This window comes from Peromyscus maniculatus, chromosome 10 (genome assembly GCF_049852395.1).
Source record: "Peromyscus maniculatus bairdii isolate BWxNUB_F1_BW_parent chromosome 10, HU_Pman_BW_mat_3.1, whole genome shotgun sequence".
Taxonomy (NCBI): Eukaryota; Metazoa; Chordata; class Mammalia; order Rodentia; family Cricetidae; genus Peromyscus; species Peromyscus maniculatus.
The window spans coordinates 96,360,451-96,376,030 of record NC_134861.1 but is presented as its reverse complement, the minus strand read 5'-3'; the positions used below and the strand labels follow the sequence as shown (position 1 = coordinate 96,376,030).

Below are 15,580 nucleotides of genomic sequence, written 5' to 3'. Positions count from 1 at the left end.
AAGAACTATTGTGTAGAATCTGAGGGGGAAACATTGCTTCTACCTGCTTAAAATAAGGAAAAAAATTACAAATACCTACTTTTTCTGGATAGTTATCTACATTAATCAACACCAATGACCTTTCAACAGGAATTATGAAATATTTTATTAATAAATCAGTTCATAATTTATCTGCCATTTTTCTGTTTGTTTGTTTAGAGACAGGGTTTCTCTGTGCAACCCTGGCTGTCCTGGAACTCTCTCTGTACACCAGACTGGCCTCGAACTCAGAGATCTGCCTGTCTCTGCCTCCTGAGTGCTGGGATTAAAGGCTTATCTACCATTTTAAATTATGCTAACTTAAAGGAGGGGTAGCTAGGGGTTGAGGGTATAGCTCAATGGTAGAGCAATGCCTAGCATGCTGAAGGGCCTGAGTTTGATCCCCACAGTGTGAATAATAAATAAATCATCCATCTTAATAAATTCCTCAACAACAAATGGAAGTCAGTAGGGAAAAAAAAAAAAATCGACTGAGCGCCAATCAGCAGGACCGCATGATGAAACAGCCTTCACTCACTGCTGGTTCTAGCAGCTGGTTTTTAGAGCCCAGGGGAGGGGTGTTCTCGGTTGATTGTGAATACTGGCTGCTCAAAGGGCCAGTGTAGTAAGTAGTGCATGCCTTTAGTACCAGCACTCTGCAGTCTCTGAGTTCAACCCAGCCTGTTCTACAAAGTTCCCAGACAGCCAGGGCTACATGAACGAGTGACCCTGTCTCAAGAAATGAAAACAAAACAACAACAAAAAGTACTGGCTGTTCTTGCAGAGGATCCGGATTCGATCCCCAGGACCCGCATGACAGCTCATAACCATCTGTAACTCTAGTCCTGGGTGGGAGATCTAGTGCCCTCTTCTTGCTTCTGTGAGCTCCGGGCATGCATGTGGTATACAGACATACTTGCAGGCAAAAATACCCATTAACATAAAATAATCTTTAAGAATAATTTAAGGCTGGCATTGGTGGTGCACACCTTTAATTCCAGCAGTTGGGAGGCAGAGGCAGGTAGATTTCCATGAGTTCCTAGGCTAGCCTGGTCTACACGTAGTGAGTTCCAGACCAGTGAAGGATACATAATGAGACTCTGTCTCAAAATAATAACTATTTTTAATTATTATTATTAGTTGTTATTTAAAGACTTGTACCACCATAGCTAGTATCTTTTGGAATTAAAACAACAACAACCACTTAATCCTATTTTTACTGTACAGATAAAGGAACAGACCTTAGAAGGAATAATTCTCCCAGCTCTACACATTTGAGGGGTGGGAGGCGCTAGAATTCAAACCCAACTGGTTTTGAGCTCCTTAGGCCACTTTTCCCGAAGAGGTAGTAGTGGGTCCCTGGAGGCTGTAAGGAGCAGTCCAGTTAATCCTTACTGTTGGCCAAAGACTGAAAGGAAACAGCAGTAGTGTTGAGACCTGCTTCAAATACCCTACACCACCAGTCCATCCGCCAACTGCTGAGACCTCCTGCAAATACCCTACCCCACCAGTCCATCTGCCAACTGCTGAGACCTCCTGCAAATACCCTATGCCACCACCAACTTTGTCCCTTAGTAGTGAAAATTTATTTTGTTTTTGCTTCTGTTTTGCTGTTGTTGTTGTGGTTGTTGGTTTTTTTTTTTGGGGGGGGGTTGTTTGTTTGTTTGTTTGTCTTTTTTTCTTCAAGACAGGGTTTCTCTGTGTAGCCCTGGCTGTCCTGGAACTCATTTGACCAGGCCGGGTTCAAACTCACTGAGATCCACCTGCTGGGATTAAAGGTGTGCATCACTACATCAAAGAACTATTTTATGCATTTTTTAACACTGATCTGCACTCTCACCTCTGAAACACTAGTTCCCACTTAGAAGTCAGTACTCCATCCTTAAATTTAGGAAATGTCCTATCTCAGGCCTCAAGAGGCCACTGGGGGAAATAAGTCTCTGCCGGAAGTTGACAGGCCGTCTAAAAGAGGAACAGCTGCACAGTGTAACCGTTGGGAGGTTGATTGATCTGCAAGGCCGCCACCTGGCACCTGCATGGGGCTGCACAGACCACAAGCACTCTTGGAAACCCACTATCTCATGAGTGTGAAGTGTGTGTGTGTGTGTGTGTGTGTGTGTGTGTGTGTGTGTGTGTGTGTGTGTGTGTAAACAGCTCTGAGACAGTCCAGGCAGGAGAGCCACCTCCTCCCCTTACATTTTGTCCTTAACTAATCTTTTCCCTGCCATATGGCTCATTAGCCACCTCAGCCCCCTCCCATCCTCAGCAGCTCTGTTCCTCTCCCTGCGAAGGGTGCTCCTGATGGTGGCAGCCGTGCTGAACGGGTCCCCTGTGAACAACCTGTTATCTAGTACTCATTAACAGTATCAGCAAGGAGAGCTGGCTCCAGAAGGACTCAACACAAATCTCTTCGAGGCAAGTCGGAGCGTGCAGCTGTTCCCGGTCTCCTGATCCTCAGCAGCTAACGTGCAGCTGGGGTTGAGTTGAGGCCTTAGGGGTCCAAGAACAGTGGGATTTAAACCTGGCCCAGTGGCTCATGCCTGTAATCCCAACACTTGGGAGACTGAGGCAGGAGGATTGCCGATGAGTTCTAGGCCACCCTGGGCTATAGAGTGAGAAACTGTTTCAAAATCTATCAATAAAAATTAAGAAATTAGTTTAACTGTCTGCCACAGATTAATCAACTAATTTGTTCTTTTATCATCTACAAAATGTAATTGCATCAGCAGTTGCAAGATTGAAATGAAAATACGTATCTGTCCAGGGTCAGTCAGGGCTAGAGCAAAACCCTGCCTAAAAGAGAGTAAGAAACAGGGAAGGAAATGAGGGAGGGAGAAGGGAGGGAGGGAGGGAGGGAGGGAGGGAGGTCTAGGAAATACTTAGCAGAGGGGGCTGGAGAGATGGCTTAGCAGTTGAGAGCATTGGCAGCTCTTCCAGAGGACCTGAGTTCACAACCATCTATAGTGGGATCTGATAACCTTTTCTGGCATAAATGTGTACATGTAGTTAGATTACTCATATATATATATATATGTAAATAAAAAGTGTAAAAAAAAACACTTAGCAGCATGTCTATGTCCATTAAATATTAGTTGATCTAGGGCTCAAGACAATGCTCAGTGGTACAGCACTTGCCTAGGATGCCCTGAATTTTAGCTCAAACCCCATTACAAAGAAAAGTTGCTTGAGTTGGTTTATCCTTGTGGTATCGATACTCAAAACCTGACTGTGTGCACTCAGCTAGCAATAAGCGTAGCTGGCTAGCTGTCCTTTCCCACCCTTCCAAGGTGGATGGAGGCCTTGCGTATGGTTGTACACCTTGGATGGACCAGGAACTCCAAGCTCTTTGTCAGCTGTGACCTCTGCTCCTTTCTCCAATCTTCCAGCTAGTGTGGAACACAGACTGAGGGCAGTAAGCAAACGTTTACAAAATCAAGAAAGCATTAGAATTCTCAGGTGCCCAGGGTTAGGCCCGCTCAGTGGTGCTCAGGTCCAGCTTAGAATCTTGCAGGGTAGGACAGAAGAGCCCAGTGAGGAACCGTGGAATTTAATAAGAGTGCAACCCGGAGTGTGCCCTTAGTCCACAGGAGCTCCCAAATCTTAGTTCTCCATAAAATGTGACCTTGGAAGACCATAAACCGTTCCAAACACTATACTTAAAGCTATGAGCTAAGGGTTTTGGCCACATGCAAAGTCTTGTTAACTTTGCATAAAAGAAACCCTATCCTCAATCTTGGAGTGATAACTTTACAATTACCTTTGGACCACTTTTATAAACTTTTCTTAAAACTCAGCTCCCCACCCTGCATATAAGTTAAGAGTTTGTTCTGCTAGTGAGGGTGAAGAAGGGATTAATCTGAATTCTCAACCTTCCCAGGACAGCAGGGCTCAGAAACCTCACCACGTCCAGCCTTACTGTAGAGACAAAAAGGATCCCTGCAGGCCCACCGTGTGCAGGGAGCCTTTTCCAAGGCAGGCCCTGGATAACTAACTGCGCGCCTGCCCACAGCCTTAACAAAAGATCCCCTCCAGGAAGAACAGTCAAACTTCAGGAGCGGTCCCGCACTCACCACGAGGAAACCCTGTTTTCTTTTAATTAAAAAAAAATCTAGAGGTCATCCCTCAGCTTTGTTTACCAGGAAAGAGTCCAGCGGCTCCCATTTATCACCCCTGGGGGTTCTTTTACACTTGATGTGAAGAGAGTCGGGGCCTTTTGTGATTTCAAACCACTCTGACTGCAGCCTTTCACTTGCAAACGAAGCCCCAGCCCCAGTAAGAACCAACTGTCAGAAAAAAATTCATTGCCTCTCCTTCCAATTATTTATCAGAGACAGGGGAGAAGCCGCTTTAAGATCTCTCTCAAGGAGAAGTCCCCGGGGCACCCCTGCGCACTCGGATGCAGGTCTGCCTAGAATGGTCCTCGCCCCAACCCCACTGGGAGAGGCAACCTCCTGCTACAGGCATCCCATCTGGAACAACTTTCTCTCGCTTTTTATGCTTTCCTAGAAAGCCCGAGGGGGTCTAACCTTCCAGATCGGTCAGGAATGCCTCCCTCAGGGCAAGGCGGGGATTTTCTCATCAGCTTCTCTCACTGGTGCTGGTCTTCACAAGGAACCCATGCTCCCCTTTCAGCAGACTTAACTATGGAACTTTCCTTTAAAGAATTTTAAATGTTTAAAGAATTCTAAAGTAGCTAAGAAGTCTGAAGGGGTAGGCAAGAAGCAGAAAGCGACCTGCAGGGAGACTTTGTTTTTTTGTTTGTTAGTTTTTGAGAGAGGGTCTCTCTGTCCTCCAAGCTGTCCTGGAAGTGAATCTGTAGCCCAGGCTGGCCTCAAACTCAAAGATCCTCCACCCTCTGCCTCCCGAGTACTGGGATTAAAGGCGTATGCCACCACACCCCAAAGACTTTTTTTAAAAGTAAATGTTTTAAGTTAAAGCATACCATTTTTTATCTGGGTATGGCAGCACACAGCTTTCATTAAAGTACCCCGGGGGTAGTGATGGGTAGATCGTTGTCTGGACAGCTTGACCTAGTAAAGTTCCAGGCTCTCTGGGGCTACACAGTGAAACCCTGTTTACAGTTTTTAGCCAGTCATCCTGGTACATGTGTGTAATCCAGGAGATGGAGGCATGGTGGAGACCTATCATGTGGCTACACATGCAAGACCATGACTCAGAAATTAATTGTAACATGATAATTAAGTATACTCTTTAAAAATTGCTAACCTTTACTTATTGATTGTGTGGTTCATGCTTACATGCACCGCCATACACATGGGGAAGCCACCATACACAGGACAGCTTATGAGAGCAGGTTTGCTCCCATATTGTGAGTTCTGGTAAACAAACCCAAGCTAGCATGAAACAGGCACCTTTAGCCACTGAACCATGCCGGTGGACGCAATAGACACTTTTGAAAGTACACCTGGTTGAGGGTGTTCAATAGTGAAGCTTAAAACTCTGGGGTCAAGCTCCAGCACCATCAAGACATAAAGAGAGAACACTGGACAAATCAGAAGCAACTACCCTCCTCTGGACTTTCGAGTTAACTTCTATTCCTCAGGAACCAGGTAATAAAATCACAGGACTTCTCAGCCTCGGGCACTGACATCTAAAGCCAGCAGCAAGCTGGGGCTGGGGCTGTCCTGCATGCTTGTAGGAAACTTAATGGCATCCCTCCATGCTCCCCGAGTCCCAGGACTAACCAGCTCCAGACAATGCCAAGCAAACCCCTGGGGTGGGAAGTAAAGCTGCCCACAGCCCAGGAACCCCCACCTCTGTGCAGAAACGCAGTCAGGCCCCCACAGAAAGCAAACATACATGATACGGGACACACCTCCTTCCATACGCGTCCTCAAGCAGACAGCGCCCTCACCCCACAAAAAGCAGAATGCATGGTGCAGAGCAGGACCTGACACAGGAGACCTACTGCAGTGTGTGAACTTCAGACACTTAAGTCAAGATGCAAGCAAGCAATTTCAAGACATTTAAAGAACTTCTAGGGGCCAGGTGTGGTAATACACGCCCTTAATCCCAGCACATGGGAGTCAGGCTGATCTCTGAGTTCCAGGCCAGCCTGGTCTACAAAGTGAAACCCTGTCTCTGAAAAACAAACAAAAGAGAAATCCTATCTTCGATAACTAACTTCCTCTTTTGCTTGCTTTACTAAGGCATATTTGCTTTGCTATAATAATCTATTAACACCTTGACTAAATAAATATGTGCTATCTATCTATCTTGTACCAATTTCTTTATTCTTATTCATTCTGGGACAGTCTCACTAAGTGGCTATATACACCACCAGACTGGCCTTGAACTCACAGGGATCTGCCTGTCTCTGCCTTGTTGAGTGGTGAGTGCTGGGATTAAAGGCGTGTGCCACACCACACCCAATGTTTATTTGTGTGTCTGCTGGGAAAAGAACCCAAGGCTATTGAATCTTTAAAAAAAAAAAATCTGTCTGTTTGTTGTCTGCCCAACCATGTGGGTCAGAGGGTAACAACTTTGGGGAGGTCTGCTTTCTCCTTCTACTAAATGGGTGCTGAGGACTGAACTTCAGAGGTCAGGCTTGGCCGTGGGCATTTTTATTCCCTGAGCCACCGCCAAACCCCTTTAAATCTTTGTTTTGTTTTCCAAGACAGGGTTTCTCTGTCCTGTGTCCTGGAACTGATTTTTAGACCAGGCTAGCCTCGAACTCACAGAGATCTGCCTCCTGAGTGCTGAAGGTGGTGCACCACCACCATTTGGCTTAAATCTTTTTTAAGACAGAAAAAAAAAAGGTCTCCTCTGCACTGCTGGCCAGGAAAAGGCTTCTTCTGGTGAAGGCCTGAGAACATGTTGGTCAAAGTGGAAATGAAAGTGTTAATGTTTTTACTGCAAGTTCAAAATGTTTCAGAGCCCAAAACTCTAGCGGGCCCCAGCATCCTGTGGCCTTAGTCACATACTCAGTGTGCCTTTACTTATTTCAGGAATACAAGGACAGAAAACAAAGTCATGATTTGAAATAAAATCCCCCAAAACTTGTGAAAATCAGGGGGAAGTGGAACTGAAATTCTACCTCTGGTCCCTGAATTCTGAAGGAGGCTCACATCCAGTTTCACAGATAGGATGTGTCACACAGCTAAAGCCGTTCAGAAAGAAAAGCATTTCTTCCTGCCTTAGCATCCATCCAACAGAGTGCAGAAACATCCAACCTACTCACTCACACCTCAGCAGATAGGGAGGCCTGGCCAGTGTGCAATGCAATACACAAACAGCAATGACTGTCAAGTCATCAGCTTCCGGTGTCAGCATTTGTACATCTGTGGCTGGAGGCAAAGAGGCAAGCCACATGCAAATGAACCTGAAACCACCTCCTGGCTCTCAGACTGTGTGCTCAGAATAATCTGTAGCTGACTGGCCACATCTGCCTCACAAGAACACAATTCCTCTCCTAAACGCCCACCCTCCACCCACATAAAAAACGTGTGCACATTATCCACAGCAGAAAAAATACAACCTAAATGTGAACAGTAAGAAAAAGACATCTACCTGGACAGCAGCATATTATTTGGCAATACAAAGGACTAAAATAAATAAATGCTACAATATACATGTACATTTGTATGCATTGCCCAGCATAGACAAAAATACTAAGCTGGTGAATGCTTGCTACCATTCATAGCTGAGGATGGACGTACCAGGGTTAACTACAAAAAAGTAACTTCATCTATTAGTGATGAAGAGATGTTCCGAATGTGGGCTGTCATGGAGTTGGGGAGATGGCTCAGCTGTTAAGAGCACTGGCTACCCTTGCAAGGACCCAGGTTCGGTTCCCAGCTCCAGCATGGCGTCCAGTGCTCTCTTCTGGTCTCCATGGGCACCAGGCATGCGCATAGAGTGTGTGTGTGTGTGTGTGTGTGTGTGTGTGTGTGTGTGTGTGTGTGTGTGTGTAAATATATATGCAAAAATATCCATATACATAAAATTAAACAAATATTAAATAATAAAATTGGGCTGAGCTTGTTAGCCTGTATACTTTAAGAGGGTGTAAATTACGTCGCGATTAAGTTTGTTACAGAAGAGTAAATACTCTATGGAAGAATGTTCTTATGGTTAGTTCTTTGTGTGATTTAGGGCAACCCCATAGCTACTTTTTATCTATCTATCTATCTATCTATCTATCTATCTATCTATCTATCTATCTATCTAGTTAGTTTGTCTGTTTTTCAAGACAGGGTTTCTCTGTATAGCCCAGGCTGTCCTGGAACTCCCTCTGTATATCAGGCTGGCCTTGAACTCACAGAGCCCTACCTCTGCCTCCCAGAACTGGAATTAAAGATATATACCACACCACCTCACTCCTCAGCCCACCCCCACCCCCATAGTCATCTTAAAGGTGAAATAGACCATAGTAAAACCTGTCAAGTGAACACATACATCGGGCTACCACCTTCTGTGTGCTTTCTTGTTTATTTGGGAAGAATAACTTAGGGAGTACATGACAATGGTCTGGGAAGTGGCTGTGGCCATAACCAGACTGCAGCCTGTACCTCCGCTTACATCTCTTCCTTTTCATTCTCCTCCCCACCGATCTGTGCCTGGAGAAGTTCACTCTTTCTAGGGTCTGACCGCTAATCCAAACCCCTCGCCCCCTTGAAGGAGAAGGAAGGTAACTGCAAAGCTCCCACCACCACCTTCGACTGGGTGGGGAACTGGGGCCAGACTGCAGGTTTAAGATGCCCCAGGCACATCCACAAGCATTTATGTCCATGACCCCCCTTGGCCCAGCTTTAACAGGGCTCTAAGAGCCCATCCATCCATCAATCCGCCTTCAGAGAAGCGGGCCCACAGCAGCTGGTTATGGACTCCTGACTCCAGTACCCCATCATGACTGTGAGCAGAGGTTCCGTAATCTTACCGGAAATTAATCACTACTTCTATTTCTACAATCTAATCTCCCGACTCCCCCCACCAAATTAACTGACCCTTCAGCAAATAACTCTAAAAATGATTCCCTCCTGTCTGGGATAAACCACAAACTAAACTTTGCTAGGCCCATCAAGCTGGACCGACTCATGTAAACCTGCCTGGGACAACACGAACCGCCAATTAGCAACGCGTTTCTTTGACACCGGAAAGCCCGCCCTGTGCCAGCAGCAGCAAGCAGCAGCATGAGGCATGTAAGTTAGGCCAGAAACTACGTCACGTGGAAAGCTCTGGAACCTCCTTCACGCTCCCATTTCATATTTCCGAAAGGTGTGGATTCTTTACAATGCCCATGCCAATCGCTATTTCAGAAAAAACCATAGTCAAGGACCATTAATCTCTTCGGCAAGCATGTGGGACTTGGGTGCCTGCTTTACTCAGCCTGGGAAAATCTGTCTGAATAATAGGTGCTAATCGGCCTTAACACCTTGTAGCTTCCTCCGTAATTGCGCACTCTTCTCAATTAGGAGAGCCACACAGTGCTGGAGGCTTTCTGCAGGAGGGAGGTGAACTGACCAGATCAGGGATCACACAATGCATTCCCTCCGGGCTCCCCAGACACTGAAAAGTTCATCTGATACACTTGCAAGTACCACCCTTCACACCTGGACAATCTGATAGAAGACTCTGAAATCAAATCTATTTTCCTCAGCTATGAGACAAATAGTTTTTTTTTCCCCCTGAATATCTCTCAGCTTTATTCCGGTTCCAGGTGTTGTACCTAGGCCCAACCCCTGAATATAATTTAGCACACACTATGAAAAACTTAACTTTACCTTTAAGATTCACAGAAGAAAATGAGAAGTTGTAGCAATTGATTTTTAAAGGGTAAGAAAATGAACTCATAAGTGAAATTAAGCCAAAAAAAGAAAAGAAAAAAAAAAAAAGAAAGAGAAAGGTTCTGCTTCAGTAAGGGGGAAAAATCAATCAGAAACTCCAGTCAAAACAGCACAATTCAAAAATAAGAAGATTGAGAATGTGGCTTGAATGTGAACTAGCTACTCACACATCCATTTGTCCTCATCAATACGAGCCTTGCCCTCTAAGCGTTAGCGTCTTAAAGGGACTTGTGGTCCCTGTGAGGTGGCTCGCAGGTGCAGGAAGGTCAGGAAGACTTGACAACCAAGTTCCATCCCTGGAACCCACATGGGGGAAAGAAGGACTTGACTCCTCCAAACTGTCCTCTGATCTCTACACATTTCTGTGGTGTGCACACATGCGCATACCCATGCATATATATATATACACACACACACACACACACAAATAAATAAACTCAATAAGAAAAATTTAAAGGATGTTTAAAATATAGCTCTGTCTAGAAAAAAAAATTCCGTCCTAACAGTCTTAATTTTAATCTTTTGCTTTTGGGGGTGGGGGGGGTATGTTTCAAGACAGGGTTTCTCTGTGTAGCCCTGGCTGTCCTGGAACCACTTTGCAGACCAGGCTGGTCTAGAACTCAGAGATTCACCTGCCTCTACCTCCCAAGTACTAAGATTAAAGGCATGCACCACCACCACACAGCCCCCTTTAATCTTCTTTAAAAAGAAAAAAAAATTATTAGTTAGGCATGGTGGTGTGGTGCATACTTTTAATCTTTATCTTAGTGGGATCTTCCTCCACAAACAAGAAAATGAGTTATTTATTTGCTTTTTTTCTTTCTTTTCTTTTCTTTCTTTCTTTTTTTTTTTCTTTTTTTCTTTTTTTTTGGTTTTGTTTTGTTTTTCAAGACAGGGTTTCTCTGTGTAACCCTGGCTGTCCTGGAACTTGCTCTGTAGACCAGGCTGGCCTCAAACTCACAGAGATCCTCATGCCTCTGCCTGCCAGGTGTTAGAATTAAAATGTGTGCCCCTGGGCCTGGATATTTGAAATTATGTATATGCCCATGCCTGTGTGTTGGTATGTGAGCACAGGACCCCTCAGATGCCAGAAGTGGCATCGGATCCCCGAAGCAGGACTTACAGGGTTTTTTTTTGGTGGTGGTGGTGTTTTTTTTTTTTTTTTTTTTTGGTTTTTCAAGACAGGGTTTCTCTGTGTAGCTTTACGCCTTTCCTGGGACTCACTTGGTAGCCTAGGCTGGCCTTGAACTCACAGAGATCTGCCTGGCTCTGCCTCCCGAGTGCTGGGATTAAAGGCATGTGCCACCACCGCCGCTCAGCAGGATTTACAGTCTTAAGTCACCCAAAGTAAGTGCTGGGAAGGAAACTTGGGTCCTCTGCAAGAGCAACAGAACATACTTCTGAACTAACTCTTCAGCTCTGTTTTAATTTTTGTTTGTTTGTGTGTCTTGTTTTGTTTGAAACATAGGGTCTCATGTAGACCAGACCAGCTTCAAACTTACTATGTGGCTAAAGCTGGCCTCTAACTCTAGATCTTCTTAGCCTCTTAAATGATGGAATTACGAGCATGCACCTTAATTTTCTTTTCTTTTTGTTTTTTTGAGACAGCGTCTCTCTATGTAGTGTTGGCAAGCCTGGAACACACTATGTAGACCAGGCTGATCTGGAACTCACAGAGATCAGCCTACTTCTGCCTCCCCAGTGCTGAGGTGTGTGTCACCACACCCAGATCATTTTCTTGTTGATAGGAAAATTTATAATGTGTACTTAGCCAGGTATTGTATCACATGCCTTTAGTCCTAGCACTGGGGAGGCAGAGGCAAGAACCAGCCTGGTCTATAAATCAAGATCCAGGACAGCAAGCCAGGTCAACAGAGAAACCCTATCTTAAAACAAAGAAAAACAAAAAACCAATATAGCTTTGGGCACTGGAGGCACACGCCTTTAATCCCAGCACTTGGGAATCAGAAGCAGGTGAATCTCTGTAAATCTGAGGCCAGCCTGGTCTACAGAGTGAGTTACAGGACAGTCAGGGCTACACACAGAGAAATTCTGTCTCAAAAAATAAAACAAGACAAAAATCCAGTAACAACAACATGTACATAGGCTGTACTTACAGATGGATCAAAACTGTAAAAGGTCAGAGATATTGAATGGGTTACATGTTAGGGTACCCAGGATGACAAGATGAATGTCGCTGGGCATCAACTATATGGAGCAGAAAGCTTCAAGGCTTTCCTTAGAGCCAAGCGACAAAGAGGACTGGTAAGGAACAGTCTATTGACATTCTGGGAGAGAAATAAGGAAAGCCACTTGGGAGCTCAGACTAGAAGTAATGTCCTATCTCAAAGAGCTGTGACCGATCAAATCCACATGGAGTTACAAGCCCATAGAGTACCAGGTGGTGAAAGCAGGAAGGTCAAGAGAGCTAGCCTGGGCTATAGGCCAGCCTGGGCTACATGCAAACAGGTTGGGATTGGAGAAATTGCTTAGTGGTTAAGTGCACATGCCCCTTGCAGTAGACCTGAGTTCAGTTCCCAGAGAGCGCACGCATGCCAGTTCACAACCACCTGTAACTGTAGCTCCAAGGGGAGCCCACACTTCTGGATCTCTCTCTCTCTCTCTCTCATAGACACACACACACATGCAATAAATAATAAATCTTTTAGAGGGAGAATGTGTGTGCTGAACCACATGTATTCATCCTACGTTAGTGTGGTTATACAGCATATAAGTCCAGGGTTCCTAAAACTTCAAATTCTCAACAAAAAAAAAAAAAAAAAAAAAATGAAAACCTAGATTGTTGGTGAAGGGCCAGACAAAGCCCACATGTAGACCAGATTCACCCCACAGGCCACCAGCTTACAAATTCTCATTTAAGAGCCGGGCGTTGGTGGCGCACGCCTTTAATCCCAGCACTCGGGAGGCAGAGCCAGGCGGATCTCTGTGAGTTCGAGGCCAGCCTGGGCTACCAAGTGAGTTCCAGGAAAGGCGCAAAGCTACACAGAGAAACCCTGTCTCGAAAAACCAAAAAAAAAAAAAAAAAAAAAAAAAACAAATTCTCATTTAAATGAAAAAGACAGAAATCACTTAAATATCAGCTAAGAGTCCAGGCCATTATTCTTATAGATGTGAAGTAGGAAAGACCTTTGGCAGTGCAGTCAAAACCAATCTATAGTGGAGATGACATTATGCAAAAAATCAAAACTTATGTGGAGCCAAAATTATGACCAAACCTAAAGACAAATGGGGCACTTTCCACTCGGGTCTTAGAAGTCCCATGTTGTCTCTGTGCTGGCAGAGGAGAATGTGCAGGGTGTCAGAGCAGAATCACCTGACACTGAATTCCATAAATGATCCTCAAAGGAGAAGAAGCAAGAAGAACAGACGGAGTCCTGAGTTTTCAGGCTCCAACCCCTCTTACTCAATAAATACTAATTGAGCTGTTTATTTCTTTCTTTTAAATGTGTTTTTGAATAGCTAGTTTAAACAACTTATTCACATTATTGGAAATTCTTTCTGCATGTCCACTGAATTTTTCTTCAAGACTGTGTCCAAGAGTTGGTTAGTACAAACACACATGACTAAGGCAGTAGGCACACTCTACACAATTCACATTGTACCAAACAGGAGACCTACTGGGCAGGCTGGGTAGAAGAGACAGGGGGTAAAAGACAAAGATTAGAGAATTCCCTCCACTGAGGCCCACATAAAGACGTTTGTTTTGGCACAGCCTCAGTACATGTTTCCTAGAACCAGTGACATACAAGCCAGTATTCTGAACACAGAATTTGATGATCTAAATAATAGTCTCACTTTTCCCCCACAGTGTGTGTCCCTGATTGGCTCTGAACTTCTAATAATCCCCCACCTTTTCCTCTCTAGCCCTTGAATGACAGGTGTGTACTGTCACACCCCACTAACACCCAGAGATTCGCCTGCCTCTGCCTCCCAAGTGTTGGGATTAAAGGCTTGCGCAAACATGCCTGGTTTACTGGCTTGGCTTTTTGAGACACGGTCTCTCAATGGAGCCCTGACTGACCTACAGCTTTCTGTGTGGTCCAAGCTGGTTTCAGACTTCAGAGTGCTGGAATTACAGGCAGGCGGCACCACGCCCAGCTGGAACTTCTTTGAGGATCAGATTCTAAAGTCAAATGTCACTCTAAATGTTAAATTCTTTCCAATCCTGGACTCGACACTTACCTGCTGCTGCTGCTGTCCTTGAATGCCATTGCTGTTGGTCAGTGGAAGGTGTTCATCTGGAAGAAAAACAGCAGTTGTAAACATCAGCTCATGAGTCAACACATGGGTACAACCAACTTGCAACCATCATGGAGACAGAAGTCAGAGTTCACATTTGAATCAGAAAATGGCTCTCAGAAATACAAATGGCTAAGAAATACTGTTTAGAGGTAAACGGGCCCGGCGGCAGCGGCCGACAGGGACATTCAGGCCCGGCAGCAGCAGGCAGAGACATTCAGGCCCAGCGGCGGCCCACAGAGGTAGACAGGCCCGGCAGTAGAGACAAGCAGACGCAGGTAGGCCTGCGGCGGCGGCCCGCGGAGGTAGACGGGCCCAGCAGCAGCCCGCTGAGGTAGACGGGCCCAGCGGCGGCAGCCGACAGAGATATTCAGGCCCGGCGGTAGCCGGCAGAGACATTCAGGCCCAGCGGCGGTCCACAGAGGTAGACAGGCCCGGCGGCGGAGACAAGCAGACGCAGGTAGGCCTGTGGCGGGGGCCCGTGGAGGTAGACGGGCCCAGCGGCGGCAGCCGACAGGGATATTCAGACCCGGCGGCAGCTGGCAGAGACACTCAGGCCCAGCGGCGGCCCACAGAGGTAGACAGGCCCAGCGGCAGAGACAAGCAGACGCAGGTAGGCCTGCGGCGGCGGCCCACGGAGGTAGACGGGCCCAGCAGCAGCCCGCTGAGGTAGACGGGCCCAGCGGCGGCAGCCGACAGAGATATTCAGGCCCGGCAGAGACATTCAGGCCCAGTGGCGGTCCACAGAGATAGACAGGCCCGGCGGCGAAGACAAGCAGACGCAGGTAGGCCTGTGGCGGCGGCCTGTGGAGGAAGACGGGCCCAGCGGCAGCCCGCTGAGGTAGACGTGCAGCGGCCGACAGGGACATTCAGGCCCGGTGGCGGCCCCCAGAGGCAGACACACCCAGCGGCAGCTGACAGGGACATACAGGCCCGGCGGGGACCGCAGAGGTAAACAGGCCCAGGGACGGAGACAAGCAGACACAGCTTGGAACAGGGACGCCCCTAACCCCAACATCTGGGGAAGAAGCTATCTCCGTGGGTCAGAACCAGAACGAATCTGAACACTCCGTCTGAGGACAACCCAGGGCCCAGCTGCTGATCCTGTGAAACCCAACAACTTGGAGGTGTTGGTGAGACTACCCTGCTCAGCTGAAACCCATCTGGGAGAGGATTCAGATGCCTACAGTTTAAAGTCTGAAGAAACAAGATCAGCTGAGGAGTTGACAAATGAACAAAAAGTGACCTGAGAACACAGAAGAAGGCGCTACCCAGACACCAAACCAGATCACCAGAATCATAAGTATATAATTCACCGATCGAAATCAGCTGCCCCTGAAGAAATAGCCCAAAAGCACCAATTTAACCAAGAACCCCTACTAAACCAAGACTAAAAATTAGAACAAGAGAGGCACTCTCAGACACAGACACCACCTGCACCGAGCAGAGGAAGAGATGAGTAGGCGCCAGTGCAAAAATACAGGCAACAACATAAA

The 15,580-nt window shown here is 46.3% G+C and overlaps 1 protein-coding gene across 3 annotated transcripts in view; it reads right to left on the bottom strand.

The window, feature by feature from the left end:
• Window positions 1-15,580, bottom strand: part of Aff1 (ALF transcription elongation factor 1) — a 169,231-nt gene that overhangs the window by 127,978 nt on the left and 25,673 nt on the right. For all 3 annotated transcript variants that reach the window (XM_042257744.2, XM_042257745.2, XM_042257747.2), the window contains exon 2: window positions 14,028-14,083. In XM_042257744.2, the coding sequence (XP_042113678.2) occupies window positions 14,028-14,056 (29 nt within the window). In that variant the 5' untranslated portion in view covers window positions 14,057-14,083. The remainder of the gene's footprint in view (window positions 1-14,027; window positions 14,084-15,580) is intronic.